Source organism: Protopterus annectens, chromosome 5.part1 (assembly GCF_019279795.1).
Source record: "Protopterus annectens isolate FY-2018-M chromosome 5.part1, PAN1.0, whole genome shotgun sequence".
Lineage (NCBI taxonomy): Eukaryota > Metazoa > Chordata > Ceratodontiformes > Protopteridae > Protopterus > Protopterus annectens.
The window spans coordinates 600,151,724-600,171,650 of NC_056736.1; the positions used below are offsets into that span (position 1 = coordinate 600,151,724).

General features: G+C 42.7%; 1 protein-coding gene across 1 annotated transcript in view; it reads right to left on the reverse strand.

Moving 5' to 3' along the window:
* Positions 1-388: 388 nt before the first annotated feature.
* The window catches only part of LOC122803556 (FHF complex subunit HOOK interacting protein 1B-like), a 162,761-nt gene continuing 143,222 nt past the window's right edge, over positions 389-19,927 (reverse strand). The window contains exon 2 of the mRNA XM_044073214.1: positions 389-1,818. Coding sequence (XP_043929149.1) covers positions 1,141-1,818 — 678 coding nt within the window. The 3' untranslated portion in view covers positions 389-1,140. The remainder of the gene's footprint in view (positions 1,819-19,927) is intronic.

A 19,927-nucleotide genomic window follows, 5' to 3' on the forward strand; every position in this document is an offset into this window, starting at 1 on the left:
GAATGGCAACATCTCTAGAAAGGCCAAGAGTCTACCCTACAATTCCCACGTCTTCTGCTTATGCTCCAGACACTTTCTCCAAATCCCATGCAAAAAACTAAACCCCATGCAAAAATCATGACCATTCTCCATGTAGTAAGGAAGGCCATGAGTTACCTTACAATGTGCAAAGATGGGGTAAACAAGTGACACTTAAACAGCAAAGTACCTTATACTGTGCTACTGTCGTAGATGATGCAGACAATGCTGGTGTTAGCTTCCTAAATGGTGGCCACATCATCACTTTGAAGGTTTGCTTTTTACCACTGAAACAGAGCCTTTTACGACACATGTGCAACAGCACCAGATCTAAACTCTGCAAGTGGCAGAAAAAAATGGTAGGCTTAAATGTAATGCATTTCAAGCAGTTAGTTCACAATGTCATGGTCTGCAACCCAGGTTTACTGGGAAATATTAGGCCCCCACGGGCTATTTTACACTTAGGCAATTTCCTTTAAAAATGAAGATCAAATCCTGTATGTAACACCTTAACCATTATGCCAACCCCCAGCAAACAAACATCTCAGAATGTAGCAGTAACTGGGGATGAGAATGAAACCAACGACCCACAAAGAAGCACATTTAATATTCAATTTCAGTGCCAAAATGGGTTTAAAACACTCTAAGCAATGTGAGCAACAAAGGCCTGTTCGACAATGTTTAGCACAGTTATGCAGGAAAAGACAAATTACTGAACCTGAAATACAATGCATGAACTGGACTTTTAAATAACCCAAGTATAATAACGGTGAAGAGTACATGCCATTTCTACAATTCGGTAAATGTGAACAGGGAAACAAGTGTTTGTTTCATCTGCTGTATGTTCTTACAGTAATTTTGGTTTAGGGTTCAGGAAGGCATTGATGTGGAAAGCTAACTACAGCATCCATGAAAGCTCTGTCATACAACAGCTCAAGAATTCTTCTTTTGTTAAAATCTACAGTCTTAACATTCTTTTTCCACAAACACAAAAATTGTTTTACCATTTCTTCAACAACTTAACACTAATTTAAACCACTTTCAAATTTAAAAATTTTTATACCTTACTTTCAATGATGTGAGGAAAACCTAAATGATCTTAGGGTTTGCATTCACACACAGCTAAGCAATGCTGCTGTAACTGTGCTGCAATCCTGTATCAACAAACTGGAAAAAAGTACTAACCGGGCAAAAGTAAGAGTGATCTGTGATGTAACTGGCAATGGTATGGTTACTGGCAGACATTGCCATAATGAGGAGAAGTGCATCCCGTGCTTGCTGGCCAATCACGCCATCCCGGTGGATAAAAGGAACAAGGAGCGAGAAGATCAGCAGGTTTGTAGGTCCTTGATCAGTAGCAGGGCTATGGAAGAACAGCTCCAGTATAGATGGCTCCCTTGCCATAGAAACACAGAGCTGATTCAGCAGCAGTACCAGATTGCTTTCCAAAATGGAAGAGGTGGGTTCTGAACAGGTGCTCAGTAATCTCATCAGTGGAACTACAATGGCCTTGTGCTTCAGCATTGGCTGATGGGATTGAATAATTAACATCTCATAAAGTTTCAGTAGTTCTACTTTTTTCTCTTCACTAAAGTCTTGCTTTTGATGCCACACTAGAAGTTTATGCAGGACATTTTCCAACACTACAAATTCTAAGATAGGACCAATTGTCCCACTCTCCTGTGTGCGCTCTTCAGCCAAAAGATACATCATCTGGTCCGTATAGTTGCGCACAGCAGTGAGGTCATCTGCAGCTACTGGGGACTGTCTGGTTTCACTCTTCTCCAGGATCCACAAAACCTGCAACAACATAAAGAGGGCTTTTAATAAAGATAACTGACAAAATTAAAGTAGCACTTCAGAAAAAAGAGAAACAAATGGCAGAATTTAATCAATCTACAAAACTCTTTTGGAGAACAGTGCAATCTGGACTTGGATGCATTCCATGAAACTGTTGCTTAACTTACTAGTGCTGCCAAGTTTTTTTGCACACTTTCATGCAACACCCACAGCTCCTTGTGGTACCACGATAGTGGAAGCTGGCTTTTTTTACCAAGTGACTTTTTATTTTATAATTTAGTAACTAGGCAGGTGGGCTAGTCTGCTGACTCTTTTCAGCCACAATGCGGGTAAAAGACTGCAGTAGATAATTTGCTGAACAACAGTAAAGTTTATAACACATGTGATTATAAGGGCAAGTGTCAGCGTAGTCAGCTGGAATTTTGTAAAGAATGCTATGTCCTTTGAATATCAAATTTATACAAGATGCTTGTGCTACAAATGTATTAGAACTGTAAATAATTTGTATATCAAACTAATTTCTACAGATACTTGTGTTGAAAATGTACTTGTGAGCTTTGCTTGTGTTAAAATGTATCAACATGTACCTGCTGGAATGAAAAGAAATGTACATGTATTATTGCAACTGAATTAAATGTACCAGCAGGCTTACTTTAAGAAAGTTAAGGGAAATGTAAATGAGCTTAACCCATTAAAACTGCACCCCACACAGTGCTGAATATGACTGGAGACTCTAGGTCTGGAAAAAAGCCTTTATTCATTATCTCAGTAAAAAAGAGAGGAAGCCCCAGGCTCTGCCATAACTACTTAGATGTGTATTGTGGCCAGCTATGCTAAATTCCCGCCTCAGCTTCAAAGGGGAACACTGCAAAAAACTCGAGTCAGATGATCAGATGAGGTCATTATGCCAGCCCTCCTGGAAATTACATTTCAGATATTACAAACAGAAATCCAAGACTATTGAGTATTCTGTTTGGAGACCTGACTAGAAAGACTGCTCACGTATTTCATTTTGCCTTGCCCAAGTAAGTTATTACGGAACAGTAAATTCTCTCTGATTCAGTCAGGAATATTGTGAAGCTTAGTTTAGACAGCATTTTTCTTTATTTGTACGAGTCTGTCCATCAAGGTTAATTTCAATATTTTCTGTGGTTTAGTGTAAATATATATTCAAACTTTTATGTTCTTTTATTATTGTTTATTAAATATATTTAAAACATTTATTCTGGCTGGTCCTTGTAGAAAGTATCTAACCTTTGAGAGTACTTATATTTATTTGGGGAAACTGTGGGACACTCCAGAAGGCCTAGCTGTCTTGTTCAATTACTATAATTTGTATTAATATTAACTTCACTCAGCATAACTGAATACCATTTTAGGAGCCTTCTAGTGACTGACTGGTGGCAGTGATACTACCTTATGGTCTGGGCAAAGCTGATAGAGTGGGTAATCTGTGCCAGCCTTTCCCAGGTGTGTATGTGTGTGTGTGTGTGTGTGTGTGTGTGTGTGTGTGTGTGTGTGTGTGTGTGTGTGAAAATGAAATCTTAAGAGTGTGTATGTCAGCTACTTGGGGCAGAGACACAAAGCACTGGGGTCACAGAGAGTCAGCTACTTGGGGCAGGGACACAAAGCACTGGGGTCACAGAGAGGGTGCAGAAGGACTTGGCTTGGACACTCAGCTCAGGAACTAACCCTACAGCTGTTACCAGGAGGAGTCTTATTGGGGACCTGGAAGGAGACAGTATAGAAACATCCAGACCCCAGGCTGAGTGTGTTCCCTGTGTGCTCTTAAGGGAAACTGTGCTTGATGCAGAGGAGTCTGCATCTGGAAATACTGAGTATATCCTTTTGTACTCGAAGTGCACATCCCTCTCCAGTGTCAGTGGTGAGGATTCAGACTTCTTGATTACTGGCCCAGAGTGCGGACTTCACATAGCGATGGCAGTGGTGGGCATCATAACACATACTAAAGAAAACACTGGTTCTGAATACGTACTTAGAATACGAGTGGGAAAACTAAACACATTTCAAATTAAGTATTTTCATTTAGATTTGAGTACCTGCTGTTATAAGCTGCAAAATTAGCCAGAGTCTCTAAAGTAGTAGTTTCATTTTGCGAGTCAAAGTGGTTTTCTTAAAGTTAAAAAATATCAATAACTATAATCATCTATAGGATCTATAGGATCAGAGGAAGTCCAAATCTTTATTAATGATTTGGAAAAAACGACAGATTTCCTAAGGTTTTCCATTGAATATTCATATCTCAATGTTAACTTTTTAGATTTAAATATTAGAAAAGAGAATAAAGGAAGATTAGTTACATCTCTATACAGAAAAGAGTGTTGGAAAAATATGCTGTTACAATATGATAGTATGCACCCTAGATTTACATTCACTAATATTTTGAAAGGACAATTTACAAGAATAAATAGGATTTGTCAGGATCAAAGTGAATGCAATAGTGAATTCCATAATCTAGAACAATTATTTTTGGATAGAGGATATAATTCTTCAGTTGTGGCTTATATGAAAGAGAAGTTTATTAGGGACTCTAGTTATACACCAAGAGCAGCACATAACTATAAATATATAAATAAGTATAAATCTCAAGGACAAGATGAATATCATGACCAGAAACAAGTGAGATGTATAATTAGTTACACTAGCGACAATAAATACATCACTAACATTATTAGTAAGAATTGGTCTATTTTAGTTACTAATGAAGAAATAAAGAATATAATAGGAGACAGACCTTCTTTTACATACAAAAATGCAAAGAATCTGAAAAGAATTCTATGTAATGAGAAATTGAATTAAATAGGTAATAACAGGGGCTATAGAGGTACTTTTCCCTGTGGAAGATGTAGTTCATGCAAATGGATATCTACCAGCAATAAGTTTCTACATCTTGAATCATTGTTTGAGTTTGATATCAGATGTTCAGCTAGTTGTGATGATGTCAATGTGATTTATTTAGCTACATGTGAGTTATGCCCTGCTTTTTACATCGGCATGACAACAAGAAGACTTAAGGACAGAATACAAGAACATTTATACGCTATAAAGAAAAGTGACCCTAAGAATGCACTGTCCAAACACATTTCTGAGCACTCGCATCACAAGTTTGTATTTAGGGTGTTGCAAAAAAGAGTTATAAATCAACGAAGAGGTGACAATTTTAATGACTTAGAGAGCCTGGAATTGGAGTGGATTTTTAGGTTTCGAGCACAACAATATCCAGGCCTCAATAGTTATGTTAGCATTAGGTCACACCTTAAGAAACGCAAATACCACTGATTTCGTTTATGTTTTATATAATCTGACATCTAGATATCTGATAATAAAATAAAATAAAATAAAATAGTGTAAATGATTTCACTTATTAGTAGATACCCTTACAGCCTAGGTTACCTACGATCTAGACCAACTATTGTAATCCTAGAAGTATAATAGCATATAAAATTATTTTTCATTAGGTATTTATATAATTTAACTTATTTTTACCACATATAAATATATGTATATAAATGATAGTGAGGTCATTCTCAATTATAAATATTCTATATAGTTCATTATATATTTTTAATTGTTCAAACACTTATATTTAATATTTATATTTATATATATATTTTTTATATTTATATAGATAATTATTAATTATATATTACATTTTATGGATTTTATCATAAGCTTTTGGTATATTAATGAACTTACGACATATTTTGTCTCTTTTTTTATTATTGCTCACTGATTTTTGCTTCTTCCCTCCCCTCCTCTCTACTTTTTTCTCCCTCCCCTCCCTCCCCTCTCCCTTCCCCCTCCCTTCCCCTCCCCTTCCCCTCTGCACCCCCTCCTCCCTCCCTTTCCTCTCTTTCCTACCTTCCTTCCTCTCCCCACACACCCACCCACTTTACCCCCACCCCCACACACCCCCTTCCCCCCTCCCCATCCCCCCTTCCTTCCCTTTCCTTTCTTTCTCTCTTCACTGTTTTTGTTTGTTTTGCTTTTTATTTCACATAGTATTGATAAAATATATATTGGTTAAGAAGTATATCTGATATTATATATTTTAAATAATAATAGAAAATGGTATGATATGTACAACTTATTTAATCGTTTGAATCGATTATATATTCAATTATTATTGATAAAAGAACAGCATTAAAAAGAATATACACATACACATCTTCTATATATATTATTGATTCATTGTATATTTTTATATATATTTTTATACAGATATTTTTATATTTATATTGATATATACTTACATTTTTTACACTATCTTAATCATTCATTCACAGCCTTTAAACTAATATATTATTATACGTAACAACTTTTTATTGATTATCTATAGATGTTACACGAACTCAATAGGTTATTGGACAGTTCACCTTGATGACCTCTGTTAAATCTTAGTTCATAGCTAACCTGATGCTAACGGCCATATGCAGTTTTTCATATCCTTAGTCCTTGTATTAATTGACTGCTATATAGTTTCCTTTTTAAAAGTCTTATCAAACAATTTTGTAAATAGGGTTAATTTGATATGATGGCTTATTTCTCCTGTTTCTTTCCTTTTCTTTTGAATTGTTTTCACATAATTGTAGGCCATATAGAAAGTAATTAGATATATGTGTTATTTAATGGATTGTGGTTTTAAAATGAAGCATACCTTATGCATATAAAATTGAATAAGATGCCTCATTGAATTGATTCAATTAAGTTATTAAGTAATTATGTCTTTATGTATATAAAGTGCATGCTTTCATCAAGATTTTAAACCTGTCTGAAGAAGCGTGCATTGGAAGCACGCAAAAGCGCTTACTTTTGTGGATTTTATGTGAATAAAGTTCGTTATATCCTTCGTGGTGTTGATCTACTTCTTCTACTTCATAATCATCTATAGGTAGTTGGTTCCCTATAACTGCACCTAATCTGGAGAGGGCTTTTTCTTCTATGAATGGTTTGAATCTCTATCTGACTTAAGTGAGTACATGACCTTGGCTGCTCCAAATGGAGTAACTCTGTTCTCCTATTTGAGATAACCAAGATGTAGGAATTTGTACATTAGGGAACTGAAGAGGACTGGCTGTTAACCAAGTCAGTACCTTGGTAACACTGTCTGTTGTTTAAAATGAAGTTCAGTAAGGGGTCCACTGTTATGCTAAAATATTTTTGTTGTCTGCAATTGGTACAAGATTTCTTTTGATGTTTGTTAAGATTAAGGGAGGAGGTGAAGTCAGATTTTTAGCTCCAGTGAAGAGAATTAGAAGTTATGTACTCACCATAACGTTCCATCTGAGTAGGTAGTTCATTTGTCTGCAACCTGTGGGTTACGGATCCGATATCTGATCTGAGCCGGCAACTTGTTTCAAGCTAATGGATCCGAGCTCCTAGCTCCTCCCTTCACCCATAATCCCCTGCTAACCCTCCATGACCTCAGATCGAGTTTGCCTCTCAATATATATCCAACAAAGGATATCTAAAAACTAATAGATCCGAAAAAGGTCAGGGGGAAGGAGGGGGGGATGGTTGCAGACAAATGAACTACCTACTCGGATGGAACGTTATGGTGAGTACATAACTTCTAAATCTGAAGTAGGATTGTTCATTTGTCAGCAACCTGTGGGACAGAGTCCCCAGCTACCTGCACCCTGGGTGGCCATCATGGAAGGATATTACGAAGCACCGCAGAGCCAAAGGATGCTCTCCCTCTAGAAATCAGGTCTAGCTTGTAGTGGTTGATAAAGGTATGAGATGAAGCCCAAGTGGCTGCAGAACAAATATCATCCAAAGGAACTCTAGACTTGAAAGCCGCAGAAGTAGAAATGGAGCGAGTGGAATGAGCACAAACTCCTTCTGGTGCAGGTCTACCCGAGGCTTGATGAGCCAGTAGTATACATTGGGAAATCCAGCGAGATAAAGATACTTTAGAGATAGCTTTCCCCAAGTTAAATTTGGCAAAGGAAACGAACAGCTGGTCAGATTGTCTATGGCCAGCCGTTCTATGAGTATAAAAACGGAGCTGCCTATGAACATCCAATGAGTGCAGCTTGTATTCACCCTTATTTTGATATTTAGGGAAGAAAACCAGTAAATTTATGGATTGGTTTATGTTGGTTTCTGATGCTATCTTGGGAAGAAAGGAGGGATTGATCCTGAGGTACACTCTATCAGGGTGAAAAATCAAGTATGGAGGCTTTACAGAAAGAGCCTGAAGTTCCGACACTCTTTTCGCTGAAGTAATGGCTACAAGGAATGCTGTTTTCCATGACAAGAATTTGAGATCCACTGAAGCAGCGGGTTCAAATGGTGGAGCAGTCAAGGCTTGAAGAACTAAAGTAAGATCCCATGGGAATGCGGCTTCTTTACAGGAGGTCTAAGTAAAAAGGTACCCTTGAGAAAGGTTTTACACAATTTAGCTGACATCAAGGGCCCTGTATCATGTCCCACATGATAATGAGAAATGGCAGCCAATTGCACTTTGACAGTTGAACAACTAGCGCCTTCTTGAAAGAGTTCAGTTACGAAGTCTAAAATGGATGGAAGAGGAGCCGTAAAGGGATCTAGATCGCGGCGCTCCGCCCAGATGGAAAAACGTTTCCATTTACTGTGATACACTTTCCTGGTGGAGGGCTTATGCGCTGCCACGAGGATGGCTTTGACTGGTGAAGAGATACCAGGAGTCCTAGCTAGGAGTGGAACTGGAGCAACCAAGCTGTCAGTTTCAGATTGTCCAGGTTTGGAGTTGCCAAGTCCAATGGATGGGAGATGACATCCGGAATGGGATCTAGAATCCAAGGGTGATTCACAAGGTGAGACCACAGGTAAGGGAACCAAATTTGTCGAGGCCAGAATGGGGCAATGAGAATCATTTTGCTCCCCAACCGAGAGGCTTTCTGTAAGAGTTGTATCATCACTGGAAGAGGAGGATAGGCATAGAGTAGACCGGGTGGCCAAGCATGCACCAGAGCGTCTCCTGGAGATTCCCCTGGTGGGGGGATTAGAGCGAAGAAATTGTCGCATTTGGCGTTTGATGGAGATGCCAAAAGATCGCAGCAGGGTTGCCCCCATGTTGCGAATATCTGCTTTGCTACTAGAGGATTGAGAGACCACTTGTAAGGGGTACGAAGGGTGCGGCTGAGCTTGTCCGCTAGGATGTTGGTCCTCCCCGGAATGTGCGTTGCAATCAGAAAGCGGTTGGTGGAGATCGCCCATTCCCACACTCTCATGGCTTCGCGGCAAAGAGGATAAGATCTGGTTCCCCCCTGTTTGTTGATATACCAGACCACTGACATGTTGTCCGAGTGGAATGCAATCGTTCCTGCGGGGAGGAAGCTCTGAAGTGCTTGCAACGCTAACAGCACCGCTCTCATCTCCAGAACGTTGATATGCAGGGAGGTGTCTGTATCGTTCCACGTGCCTTGGACTGTCCTGCCTGAGTAATGCCCCCCCCCCCCACCCGAGGCAGGAAGCGTCCGTGGTCACCATGGCGATAGGGGGAGAGGTGCAGAAGGGACGGCCCGTATGGAAGTTCGATGTTTGGAGCCACCATAGTAGCGCCCTTCTGCAAGCCTTGCTGATAGCAATGGGATGGTGGAGAGGAAGGGATAGGAAGGACCATTGCACTAACAGAGTCCATTGGAGGACTCGCATGTTCAAACGGGCACATGGAAGGAGAGTAATCGCTGCCGCCATGGAGCCTAGTGCCCTCAGGATCAATTCCGCTGGTGAAGCCTCTGAATGAAGGATAGCCCGCAAATGAAGTTGTAGATTTCTGATTCTTTCGGCAGTTAGGAAGGCTCGCAAATCTCTGGTGTTTATTCTGGCACCTATGAACTCTGTGCTGGAGCAGAACCATCAAAGGGGGCGTTCGCGAAGGACGCTTTAAAGGGCTCCGTAAAGTCGCAATGACAGAGCCAGGCCTGACGTCTCATGACTAGGCCTGCTCCGCTAGCCCTAGCGGCTCCCTCTGTGGCGTGGGACAACAGCCGCATAGAGGTGTTTGAAATAGATCTCAGAGTGGCCATTCCGGTGGAGTACAATTGTTTATCCTCCTCCGACATGGACTCAGGGGGGGGATGCAGCGTATTCTTTGATAAGATCCCACTGCATCCTGATGACATGTGCCATATAGTTCAGAGACCTTACTGAGAAGGTCGCTGAACTAAAGACTCGCTTCCCTAAGCGATCCATCAAACGGGACTCTTTGCTTGGTGGATGGACTGAGGGACTCTCCTGAGCCAATTCCCTCTTTGTGGCTGCCGCCGTCAACATGGCATCTACAGGGGGGCCCTTACTCCAATGTGACCAGTCTGAGGGGGGGCTAAGAATCCTATCCGGTCGCTTGGGTATTGGCTCCACGGTGTCCGGATCCTTCCATGCCCTGGTGGTAATGAGGTCCACCAGGGGGTCGGCTGGAGGGGACACCCAGGAGGTAGACGGGCCTGCCTCGAATGCCTCCAGAAACACGGACTAGTCAGAGGAAGACTTGGGGGCAGACCACCCACCTCTGATTCTAAGCATCTCCATGATGTCTCCAAAGGAGACATCCTCAGGGGGTGATCTTGGGGAGCCTTCCCCTTCCTCCAAGTCCGTGTCCTCGGTTAAGGACTCAGGGAAGTCCACGTGCCTCCTTTTGCACTTATGCTTGCGGGGAGCTTCCTCGGGGGGAACTGTCCGAGGAGGCCTCACCAGTAACATCTTGTTCCAATGGAACTATCTGTGACATCGAAGCAGGCTGTCCCTTTGGCCGGGTGATGGAAGCCTGGCCTAGCAGAGAGGGAGTGCAGGGAGGAGTCGATGCAAGGACCGGGGGTCCGGATGCTCTCAACAGAGCCCTCTCCACAACATTGAATGCCGAGGGAGAGCCACCTTTCAATGGATCCGAAAGTCGGCTTCCACTCGGATCCGATGAAGGGATCGGAGCCGGTGCCGAGACCGTCGGATCCGAGGGACCAGTGTGCTCCGACCTGGACGGAGCCGAAGGCACACTGAATCCCCCGGATCCGAAGCTTGGACCACGGCTCCGAGAGGTCAGATCCGTAGTACCAAGTACTGTCGGCGCCGACCCACCCCCAGCTCCAAGGCTGCTCGGCTCCGATCGCTCCGAACCCGGGTAGCGGGTCGGAGAAGGAGCAATTGGGTGGAAAAAAGGTGTCGAGCTCCCCCTTTGAGGGGGGGGAGGCAAGAGCACTCCCATCTGCAGCTGGGCCTGGATGAACCTTCGCATCATCCGGTCCAAGTCTGCATCTGATAAGCTGAAAGTGGATCGCGAAGAGGCCACCGAGGCAGGCCTGGAATGCCGCCTCGATGACCTCGATGGAGATCGGGTCTCCTCCTCCTCGGGCCCCGGGGAGAAAGAAGGGGATCGGAGCCGAGGAGGAGGAGACCTAGAAGCAGTGGAGGGAGAAGCCCGCTTAGCTGGCGGGGCCGAAACGGAGGTCTCGGCCCGCTTGTGGTGCTTCTCCCTCCTGGCCTCCCTGGCCTCCGACACTTTAGCGGGAGTTTGAGTCCCAGTCGGAGGCAGGGGGGCAGGAGTGGCAACCACCACAGGCTGTGGTGAAGCCACGGGAGCAGCAGAGGTAGCGGAGGCCGAAGCTGAATCCGGGGGTAGAAGTCCTGCCAGGACCAGCTTCGACCTCCGTTCTTTCAGTGCCCTGGGGTTGAACGCTGCACAGATAGTACAGCCCAAGGTGAGGTGTTCAACCCCAAGGCACTGAACGCACCGAGTGTGGCCATCAGCCAGGGAGAGCTTATGGCCACATTCGGTACATTTAGAAAATATGGCTTTTGGGGCCTCAGCCATTCCTTTTTTTTTTTTTTTTTTTTAAAGAAAGAAAAACAACTACACACACACACACAGGCCCCAAAAGACACTCAACACTCACACACTAACGACCAGCGAAGGGAGGGTATTAATTAATTAAAAAATAAGGAACCTAACTCAGACACACTTTACAAATACTACTTTAAACTAAAAAATAATTTCCTGACTAAAAATAATTAGAAAAAGTTAACTTTTTCTACTTATCTGACAGAGCTCAAAAGGGATCCAGCTATCACAAGCGCGGCAAACTAGATCTGAGGTCATGGAGGGTTAGCAGGGGATTATGGGTGAAGGGAGGAGCTAGGAGCTCGGATCCATTAGCTTGAAACAAGTTGCCGGCTCGGATCAGATATCAGATCCGTAACCCACAGGTTGCTGACAAATGAACAATCCTACTTCAGATCATTTGTTTTGGCACTTTTAACTGAAACTTTTTATTGTGCAGTTAGTTGCAAAGGTTGGGGAGAACTGTGATCGAGTTGTGAGGTTACAGTTTCTGAGATTTTGTGAGATTAAAGGAGAAGAGCATCATCTACATACATAATTATCTTTTGTTTCATTAAGTCATGTATGACTTCAGAAACCATTCAGAAACCGGGAGAAGTGTGGAGGTCCTAGGATTAAGCCTAGTGGATCTCCTGCATTTAATGTACCCCTATCAAATAATACATTAGCAAATATCTTGCAAGTAGTTTTTAAACCAGAGGAAGTTTAAGTAAGAGATGGATTTGCTGTCTCAAAGGTGTGTCATATCTACAAAAATACTAGTTGTAATGAGGCGATCATTAATGCTATTTTTTTTAATTTTTCCAAAGTCTTTTGGGTTTCTAATACCATGACGGGAATGAACCCCATTCCTAAGTCACAGTATGATTAGTTTATGAAATTAGCACTGTTTCAATCTTTGATGTCAGCCAGTAGTGTTCTTCACAGCACCCGCAATGTGCCCAGTAATGACTCCTTCTGCAGTTCATATGGAGTTACATGTACTGGTAACATATCTAAATATGATTGTAAATTATTTTTTATAAGACCCATTGCTCCTACTAATATTAGAACTGTCTGGGTATCTTTCTCCACATTGCTCTCATTTCTGCCTGCAAATCCTGATATTTTATGACTTTGTGTCTCTCTCTATGCAAGACACTAGTCACTGGGTGTGGCAATTTCAATGATCAATGCTACTCTTGTCTTCTTTTCTTGGACCACTACATCAGGTTTTCTAGCATCCCTCTTTTGAAATGTTGGTAATGTGTGATCCACTGTGATGTAGACTTCTTCATTTTCTATTATGCTTTGTGGCTCATGTTTCCAGTGTTTCTTGGCCACTTCAGTACCATAATGTTTGCAGAATCCCCAGTGAAACAGACTCACCACATTATTATGCTTTCAGTATACAGTTCTTCTGCCATTAGTATGTCGCAACCAGCAATGAAGTGTGTAACCGTTTCAAATTCGGTTTTACAAAACCTACATTTGTCTGTTCCTCCCACATGTTCAATGGACTTTATAAACCAACATGTATACAGCCTACTATCTTGGGCCGCCAATATTAACCTTTCATCTCCTGGTTTGAATTCGCTTCTCCTTAACCATTCCTGTGTTCATTCCTGATCAACATGAAGTTCTTCCACAAGTTTTCTATACTTGCCACTACATTTATGCTTTTTCCACATTTCTTGCCTTCTCATCTGATCCTTCACATTATATTCTTTCGTTTTTTGGCACATTCAGTTGCCTGATTTTTATCTACTTCTGGTTTGATATCCATTCCTGCTTGACGCTGATAAACTTCAGCCAGATTAAGCAGATAATCTTGGTATGCACCAACAGTCACAGTTCCAATAAGCTCCGGCTCCGAGCTCTGAAGGAGAGTCGAAGGAGGAATTTCTGGAGGGTGTGGAATAGCGGTAGTCTGCTGAGACGGGCTATGAAGCATCTGGGCCAGTGCCTGTGATTTCAGCAGTCTACTCACCACTCTCTCCAAGTCATGGTCTGAGAGTCTGGAAGACCTTGAGGATCGGCTCCGATGGCTCCGCTCCGAAAGTAAAGGAGAGGCCGGAGCCGAATGAATAGATTCCAGCGACGGAGATATGGATCTCTTTCTCGACGGAGCCATCGGAGCCGAAGAACCTTCGGTTCCAGTTGGAGCCGACAACTTGTCAGCTCCGAGCTGAGTCAGAGATGTGTCGGCCCCAGCCGGAGCCGACACAGGCATGGAAGCAAGAGTATCGGCGCCGATCGGCGCCGATACCGAACCTTCAGAGAAGGAAGGATCGGCTCCAGCCGGAGCCGATCTCGACTCGAGTCGGATCCAAGGACGAAGGCTTGGACACTGAAGCCTGGGCCTTGGGAGGCTTTGAGGGCTTCCCCGAGCCGGACTTAGCCGGGGAGCTCTCAGGCTTTAATAAGCCCCTGAAAATGAGTTTGTTTCTACGTTCCTGCAGGACTCTCTGGCTGAAGGAGTGACAAATAGCACAGGAGTCCTGCAGGTGTAGAGGTCCCAGGCAGTAAATACAAGAAGTGTGATCGTCTGTCAGAGACATCTTCTGACAGCACGAGTCACACTTCTTGAAGCCTGAGACCCTAGCTTCTTTAGACATTACTGAGTGTCTACACACACACACTACACACTCAGTCCAAAAAATTAAACTAGTTTAATTAAAACAAGTACAGGGAAAAAAACACACACACACACACACACACACACACACACACACACACACACACACACACACACACACACACACAACAAACCCTGACAGGAAAAAATAGGAGGGGTAAGGACCTAAGGCCCGACTAGCAAAAAATATAAATAAAGGTATTGGGACACTAACGGGAATAGGGCTAAGTGAATCGAGGAATTAACTAAATTAAATATATATAAAAATAAGGTAATGGGGTGGACTAAAGTCTTAGAAAATTTCACTTACCAGGAGCTGGTAAAAAGTTACCTCATGAGCGAAGCGGCAAACGAGATCTGGGTAATCACCGCCTTGCATCATGGGATATAGGGCTGCCTCGAGCTGGTGGAAGTGACTTTTGTGCTTAGCAAGTGCCGAGTCGGAGCCGAACCCATCCAGCAAGAATGAAGGCGAGATTGACAACTTAACATAATACACGTTTGTGCAAATCATTTTATGTTTGACAGTCAGGTCTTCTCAGATTATGAAGATGAAATGGTCATCACCTCTATCAAATCAAAGAAACAACCTACACTGCTACATGGCAGGTCTCTTATGGTCATTTCCAGAAGAAGACCACTACCTTCTCTTACTTGTGGTTACAATCCCAACATCTGACCACTGGTTCAAGCTCTCACAGTAGAGGTTTAGTGGAAAACTGACAGTCTTGCAGGAGGCCCTCATGACACAGATTCACAAGTGTGTTCTAGGATAAAAAACACTCTGGCCTTTTTAGGCCTAGCCGTGCATCCCAAATCCGACAAGTTGTGGTACCCTTTGAGAGATCAAAACTTAAAATCAGAGGCCAAACCAGGGTGAATTTCCAGCTCCCTGTCCAGTTGTCAAAGTAGCACTTGAACTGGGTTAGGAAGGAACTCTGCTTCACATGGATGGGACTGTCTCCGAGATACAAACCTGTCTCTCCAGTAGGACCTACTTATATCACAGACAAGGTTCAATTCTTTAGAACATGTAATTCTGGTATTGTTTGTTTTGCAGATATGGGTTCCTGTGACACCATGCATGTCCGGTACAGATTTTCCTCTCAACAGCCAATAGGAGACAGAATACAGGAATAATGGTTTGAGATGGTCTGTATAATACATGTTATATATGTCCTGTTTCCCTTTTGGTGAGGAACATCTGAACATTCCAGCTGCTGGATGTGCTTGGTTAGGTATATACCAAATGGACAGGTCATGTGAATGATTAATGCAGTTGAACAATGACCTTCTTGCACCTAGATGCCAAGCCTTTATTTATAAGTTGAACAACACAGAATGAATTTCTCACCATCAGAGATATGCAATGGTCAAAAGTTAGTCTCTATATGCGTCTCCAACTAGTGGGTCAACTCTTAGGATGTGTGTTATCAATATGGTGGTTACCAGGGGTAAGACTTCCTGAAGGATACCATTGTGCATTTCTTGCCATTTAGTTTTAGTCCATGGCTCTGCCACCAGTGATTTGTCTGCATCGGCCTTTCCTGGAGAATATTAGTGTCTATGACTACTCCCAATTTGCAATCATCTGCAAATTTGGTCAGCCAGAGGGCCTTGATGGTGGCCTCAACTTCAGAGAAGTGGATATGAAAAAGGAGAGTTCCCAGCACCAATCCCTGAGGGAATCCAATGGTGAGTGGCCTCTATGTAGAGACAGACTCCCTAATTCTAACTTCTTGGGTCTTGTATGTGAACCAACTGGCTATCCATACAGTGATAAAGATTTATACCTATCCTCATAAGCTTGTCAAAAGCCTTGGTCAGGTCAAGGTAAGCAATGTCAACAGTTTTACCCTCTTCCATTGATCTGGCGACCTTCTCAAAGTCCACCAAGCTGAATAGGCATGACCAGTCCTTAACAAAAAGTCCAGTGTCTGGAGCTTTCCAAAGTCATTACTGATTATTTCCAAGATAATTCCTTCCATGGTTTTGAATGGGATACTAGTAAGACTTGTGTCTGTAATTTCCAAGGTCCGTATACAGCCCACCTTTCTGCAGAGGGATGATGGTTGCCATTTTCCATTCGTGGAGGCATGAAGCCCATCTGGAAGGCCACTATTAAATAGCGATGCCAGAGGACCTCATAGGTCATGTTTCATGCTGTTTGGAAGGCAGCCTGGGATACTGTCAGGGCCCTTTGATGCAGTATTTTTGGTATGAGCCAGATGGCAAGAGCATGCATTGAGGATATGTTCCCTAGTGATAGACAGGAGAAGTTATATTTGATGGTGTTTCCTGAAGGAAGGCAGGTGACAGGGGAGAGAGAAAGTTAGAGCCGGGTTTGTCTAACAGTAGGTTTGCTATATCTTTTGGCCAAGTGTAGGCAGTTCCATTAACGATGTGCTCTGCACACAGTTGTGTACTTCCTTTGAGGTCACAGACATAGCTACATAATGCCTTGTGGTTGTCCTTGGCCTGGAACTCCCAATTTAAATCAAAGTTGGCTCTGGTAGACTTCATTTGTCCTCTGAATTATTTAAATTGATGACCGTGCTTGTATCATGTAGGGTCTACACCTACTAATTTTTGCCATGATTTTCGTCCTTCTGTTACACAGCCTAATGATAATGCAATTCAACCAGGGTGGCTTGTTTTTTTCAGTTAGTTCAGTAATTATTCCTGGTGGATACAGTTGTCTCTATGAAGCTATTAACATGCTTGTATAGAGTTTCTATGAACAGTTCTGAGTAGGCAGCAGTGTTCTCAGGGTTTAGGAGCGCTTGAAATTTTGCCAGGTTATCACTTAGTAGGAAATTAGCCTTAGAGTAGTTCCCGAAGTATTCAAGGGTTAGCTGAGGTTGCAGGTTTTATTTTTAATTAAAAGGAGACCATTTTGTGGTCTGACCTTACAGAGACGACATTACACTCCCAAATTTGTGTGGACCATATCTAGCATTTCTGCTCACCTTGTCGAAGTATCAATAATCTGATCCAGGCAGTTTGCATTTACAAAGCCCAGGAATCTCAGTGCCTGCATGTTTGGTGTTCAAAGGTTTATACTACGCTAATGACCACCAGGGTTTTTACAAACCTAGCCATGCAATCCGACCCAGTTTTGTCTAGAGTTCCTTGGCACCCATTTGGTGGGGTACGTTAGTAAAGCGGTAGGCAAGGGGTGTTAGATGAGGTTTAATTTACTTACTGTCAACCTCTGTCCAGAGACATGGGAGAGCCAAGACCAGTGGTAAACTTACAACCTTCCACTCAATGATCAAGGTTTCTTTTAAAATAGGGTCAGAGTAACTCTGCTTCATGCAGATGGGGAGCTTATTCCATAGCAAGGGATTCTTTCATATACATACCATCTTGCCAGCATGTTCTATTTATGTCACAGGCAAAGTTCAGGTCCTTGGATTTAGTGTTTCTGGCGCTGTTTGTTTCATGGATGTGCAAGAGATCCATCGGAGCTGGATCTGAGAATGCCTTGTATGCTAAGCATGGATCAACTTCTCAGTAACCTGTAAAAGACTGAGTACAAAGACAGGTCCTTAAGGTGATCAGTGTAGGACAGGGTATTTATACCCTGGATTCTTCTGGTGAGGAAGCTTTGAGGGCTTTCCAACTGTTTCGAGTGCCTGGTTAGGTACATGTCAAAGGGGACATTGTACTTTATCATGGGTATGATAAGGGATGAATAGAGTGGTACTATAACCTCTTTGGACCTGGACGCCACACCCTTGCTCATCAGTTTGGTAACATAAAATGATTTTATTATCTTGGCTTCATGTTGGTCAAACACCAGATTACTGTGTACATATGTGCCCAGATCCCCAACTATCGCAGGTCAACTCTTAGGGGTGTTAATCAATGGAGCAATTAGCCTGGGTGGAAGATTTCCCAAAGGGCACTACAATGCATTTTTTATGTTGAGTTTTAATCCACAGCTTTGGCACCAGTCATTTGTTTGCATCAGACTTTCTTGTAGGATGTTGCTGTCATGGGGGAATCTATGATAGCTCTCAATTTAGTCATCTGTAAACTTGGTGAGCCAGAGGCCTCTGACATTAGCCTTTACTTCCGAGAAGTAGATGCCAAACAGGAGTGGTCCCCACATGGAGCCTTGGTGATACTCTGCTGGTGACCAGACTAATGGTGGAGGTGGTCTCACTAATCCTGACTTCTTGGGTCCTATCTCTGAGTCAGCCAGAAGTCCAGCGAGTTATGAAGGAATTTATGCCTAGTTCTGAGGGTGTCAACAATACCAGACTGGGGTACTTTACAGAACACCTTGGCCAGGTCAACATAGGCAGTATGAACAGTTTCCCCCTCTTTCATAGCCTTGATAACCCCATTGAAGAAGTATTTCAGGTTGAAGACAAGCCCTTCCCTTAAAGCCTACCTGAGATAGGTTTAGTGTCTGTAGGTTGCCAATGTCCTTGTTTATCATTTCCATACTAATTTGTTCCATGGCTTTGCACATCAAACTTGTCAGACTGATGGGTCTGTAGCTCCTGGGGTTGGGCTGATGGTCCACCCTTAAGAGGAATGACTGTTGCAGCTCTCCATTCACCTGGCATGTAACCTGTTTTGAGGCTGTAAATGAAGAGAGCCTCTAGTGATCCACCTAGGTCTTGTTTTAAGCTATTTAGGAGGCAACCGGGGATACTGTTGGGGACAATGAAGGAGTGTTTTTTACCTTAGCAAGCATCACCAAGACCTGCTCTCTTTTGATGTTGGTGAGTACTAGGTCCAAAATGTTTGATCCTCTGGTTGGAGTGCACACTATCTGGTCCAGAGTGTTTGTGTTGGTAAAGTCCAGGGAAATGTCTTGCGAGTTAAAGGCAGTGTATGTTTCCTAGTCTATGGGAGGGGCGGTAAATAATTCTCAGTTAACAGTTGGGTTAGAGTCTCCCATATGGTATTTGGTTGGATGGTGAGCATCTCCAGTAAGCTCAAATACATGTTATGGGATTCCTGGGTCATAGAAGGGAACATATTGCTTGAAAGGAAGTGGTACAGGATTTTGCTTATGGTGATTTGAATGTGAAGAATCTCAACTACATCTTCCTGCTGGATGCATATTTATTTTTGATATAAACTGAAACAAATCCACCTTTTAGACCAACTACTATGCAAACAGGGGCTAAATTGTGGAAGGCTTTTATAGCCTTGCATTGCCAGGGTGCTTTCTGCTGCCTTAAACCTTTTATCAGAGACTGCACAGAAGTCAGCATTCTCTAGGGTGGCAGACCTTGTAGGGAGTACAGTTTCTTGTTTAAACTCCTAATATTGAGCAGTAACGCATTTAGATTTTCTTGGATTTTATTTGCTATGTCAGAAGTACTTTCAAGTCTGGCAATGCCTAAAATAGGCACTATGGGGGTTGGGCAATGTTTTAGCCAATATTTGAAAGTAGGGAAGAGGTGCAGACCATCCCTAGCAAAGCAGAGTGGTCTGCTGACCTTCTGCTTTGATGCTAAGAAATACTGCACCCCCGTTAGAATGACACCAGAAACTAAGCCAATTATTAAAGTCAGTCATCTTCTGTTCATATTGTGGCATCATCCTTGGAAAAGGTAAAATGCTGCTCACTGCTAGGCTCATACCAACCTGGGACACACACTCCGGGAGCTCCATGATGTCTTTCT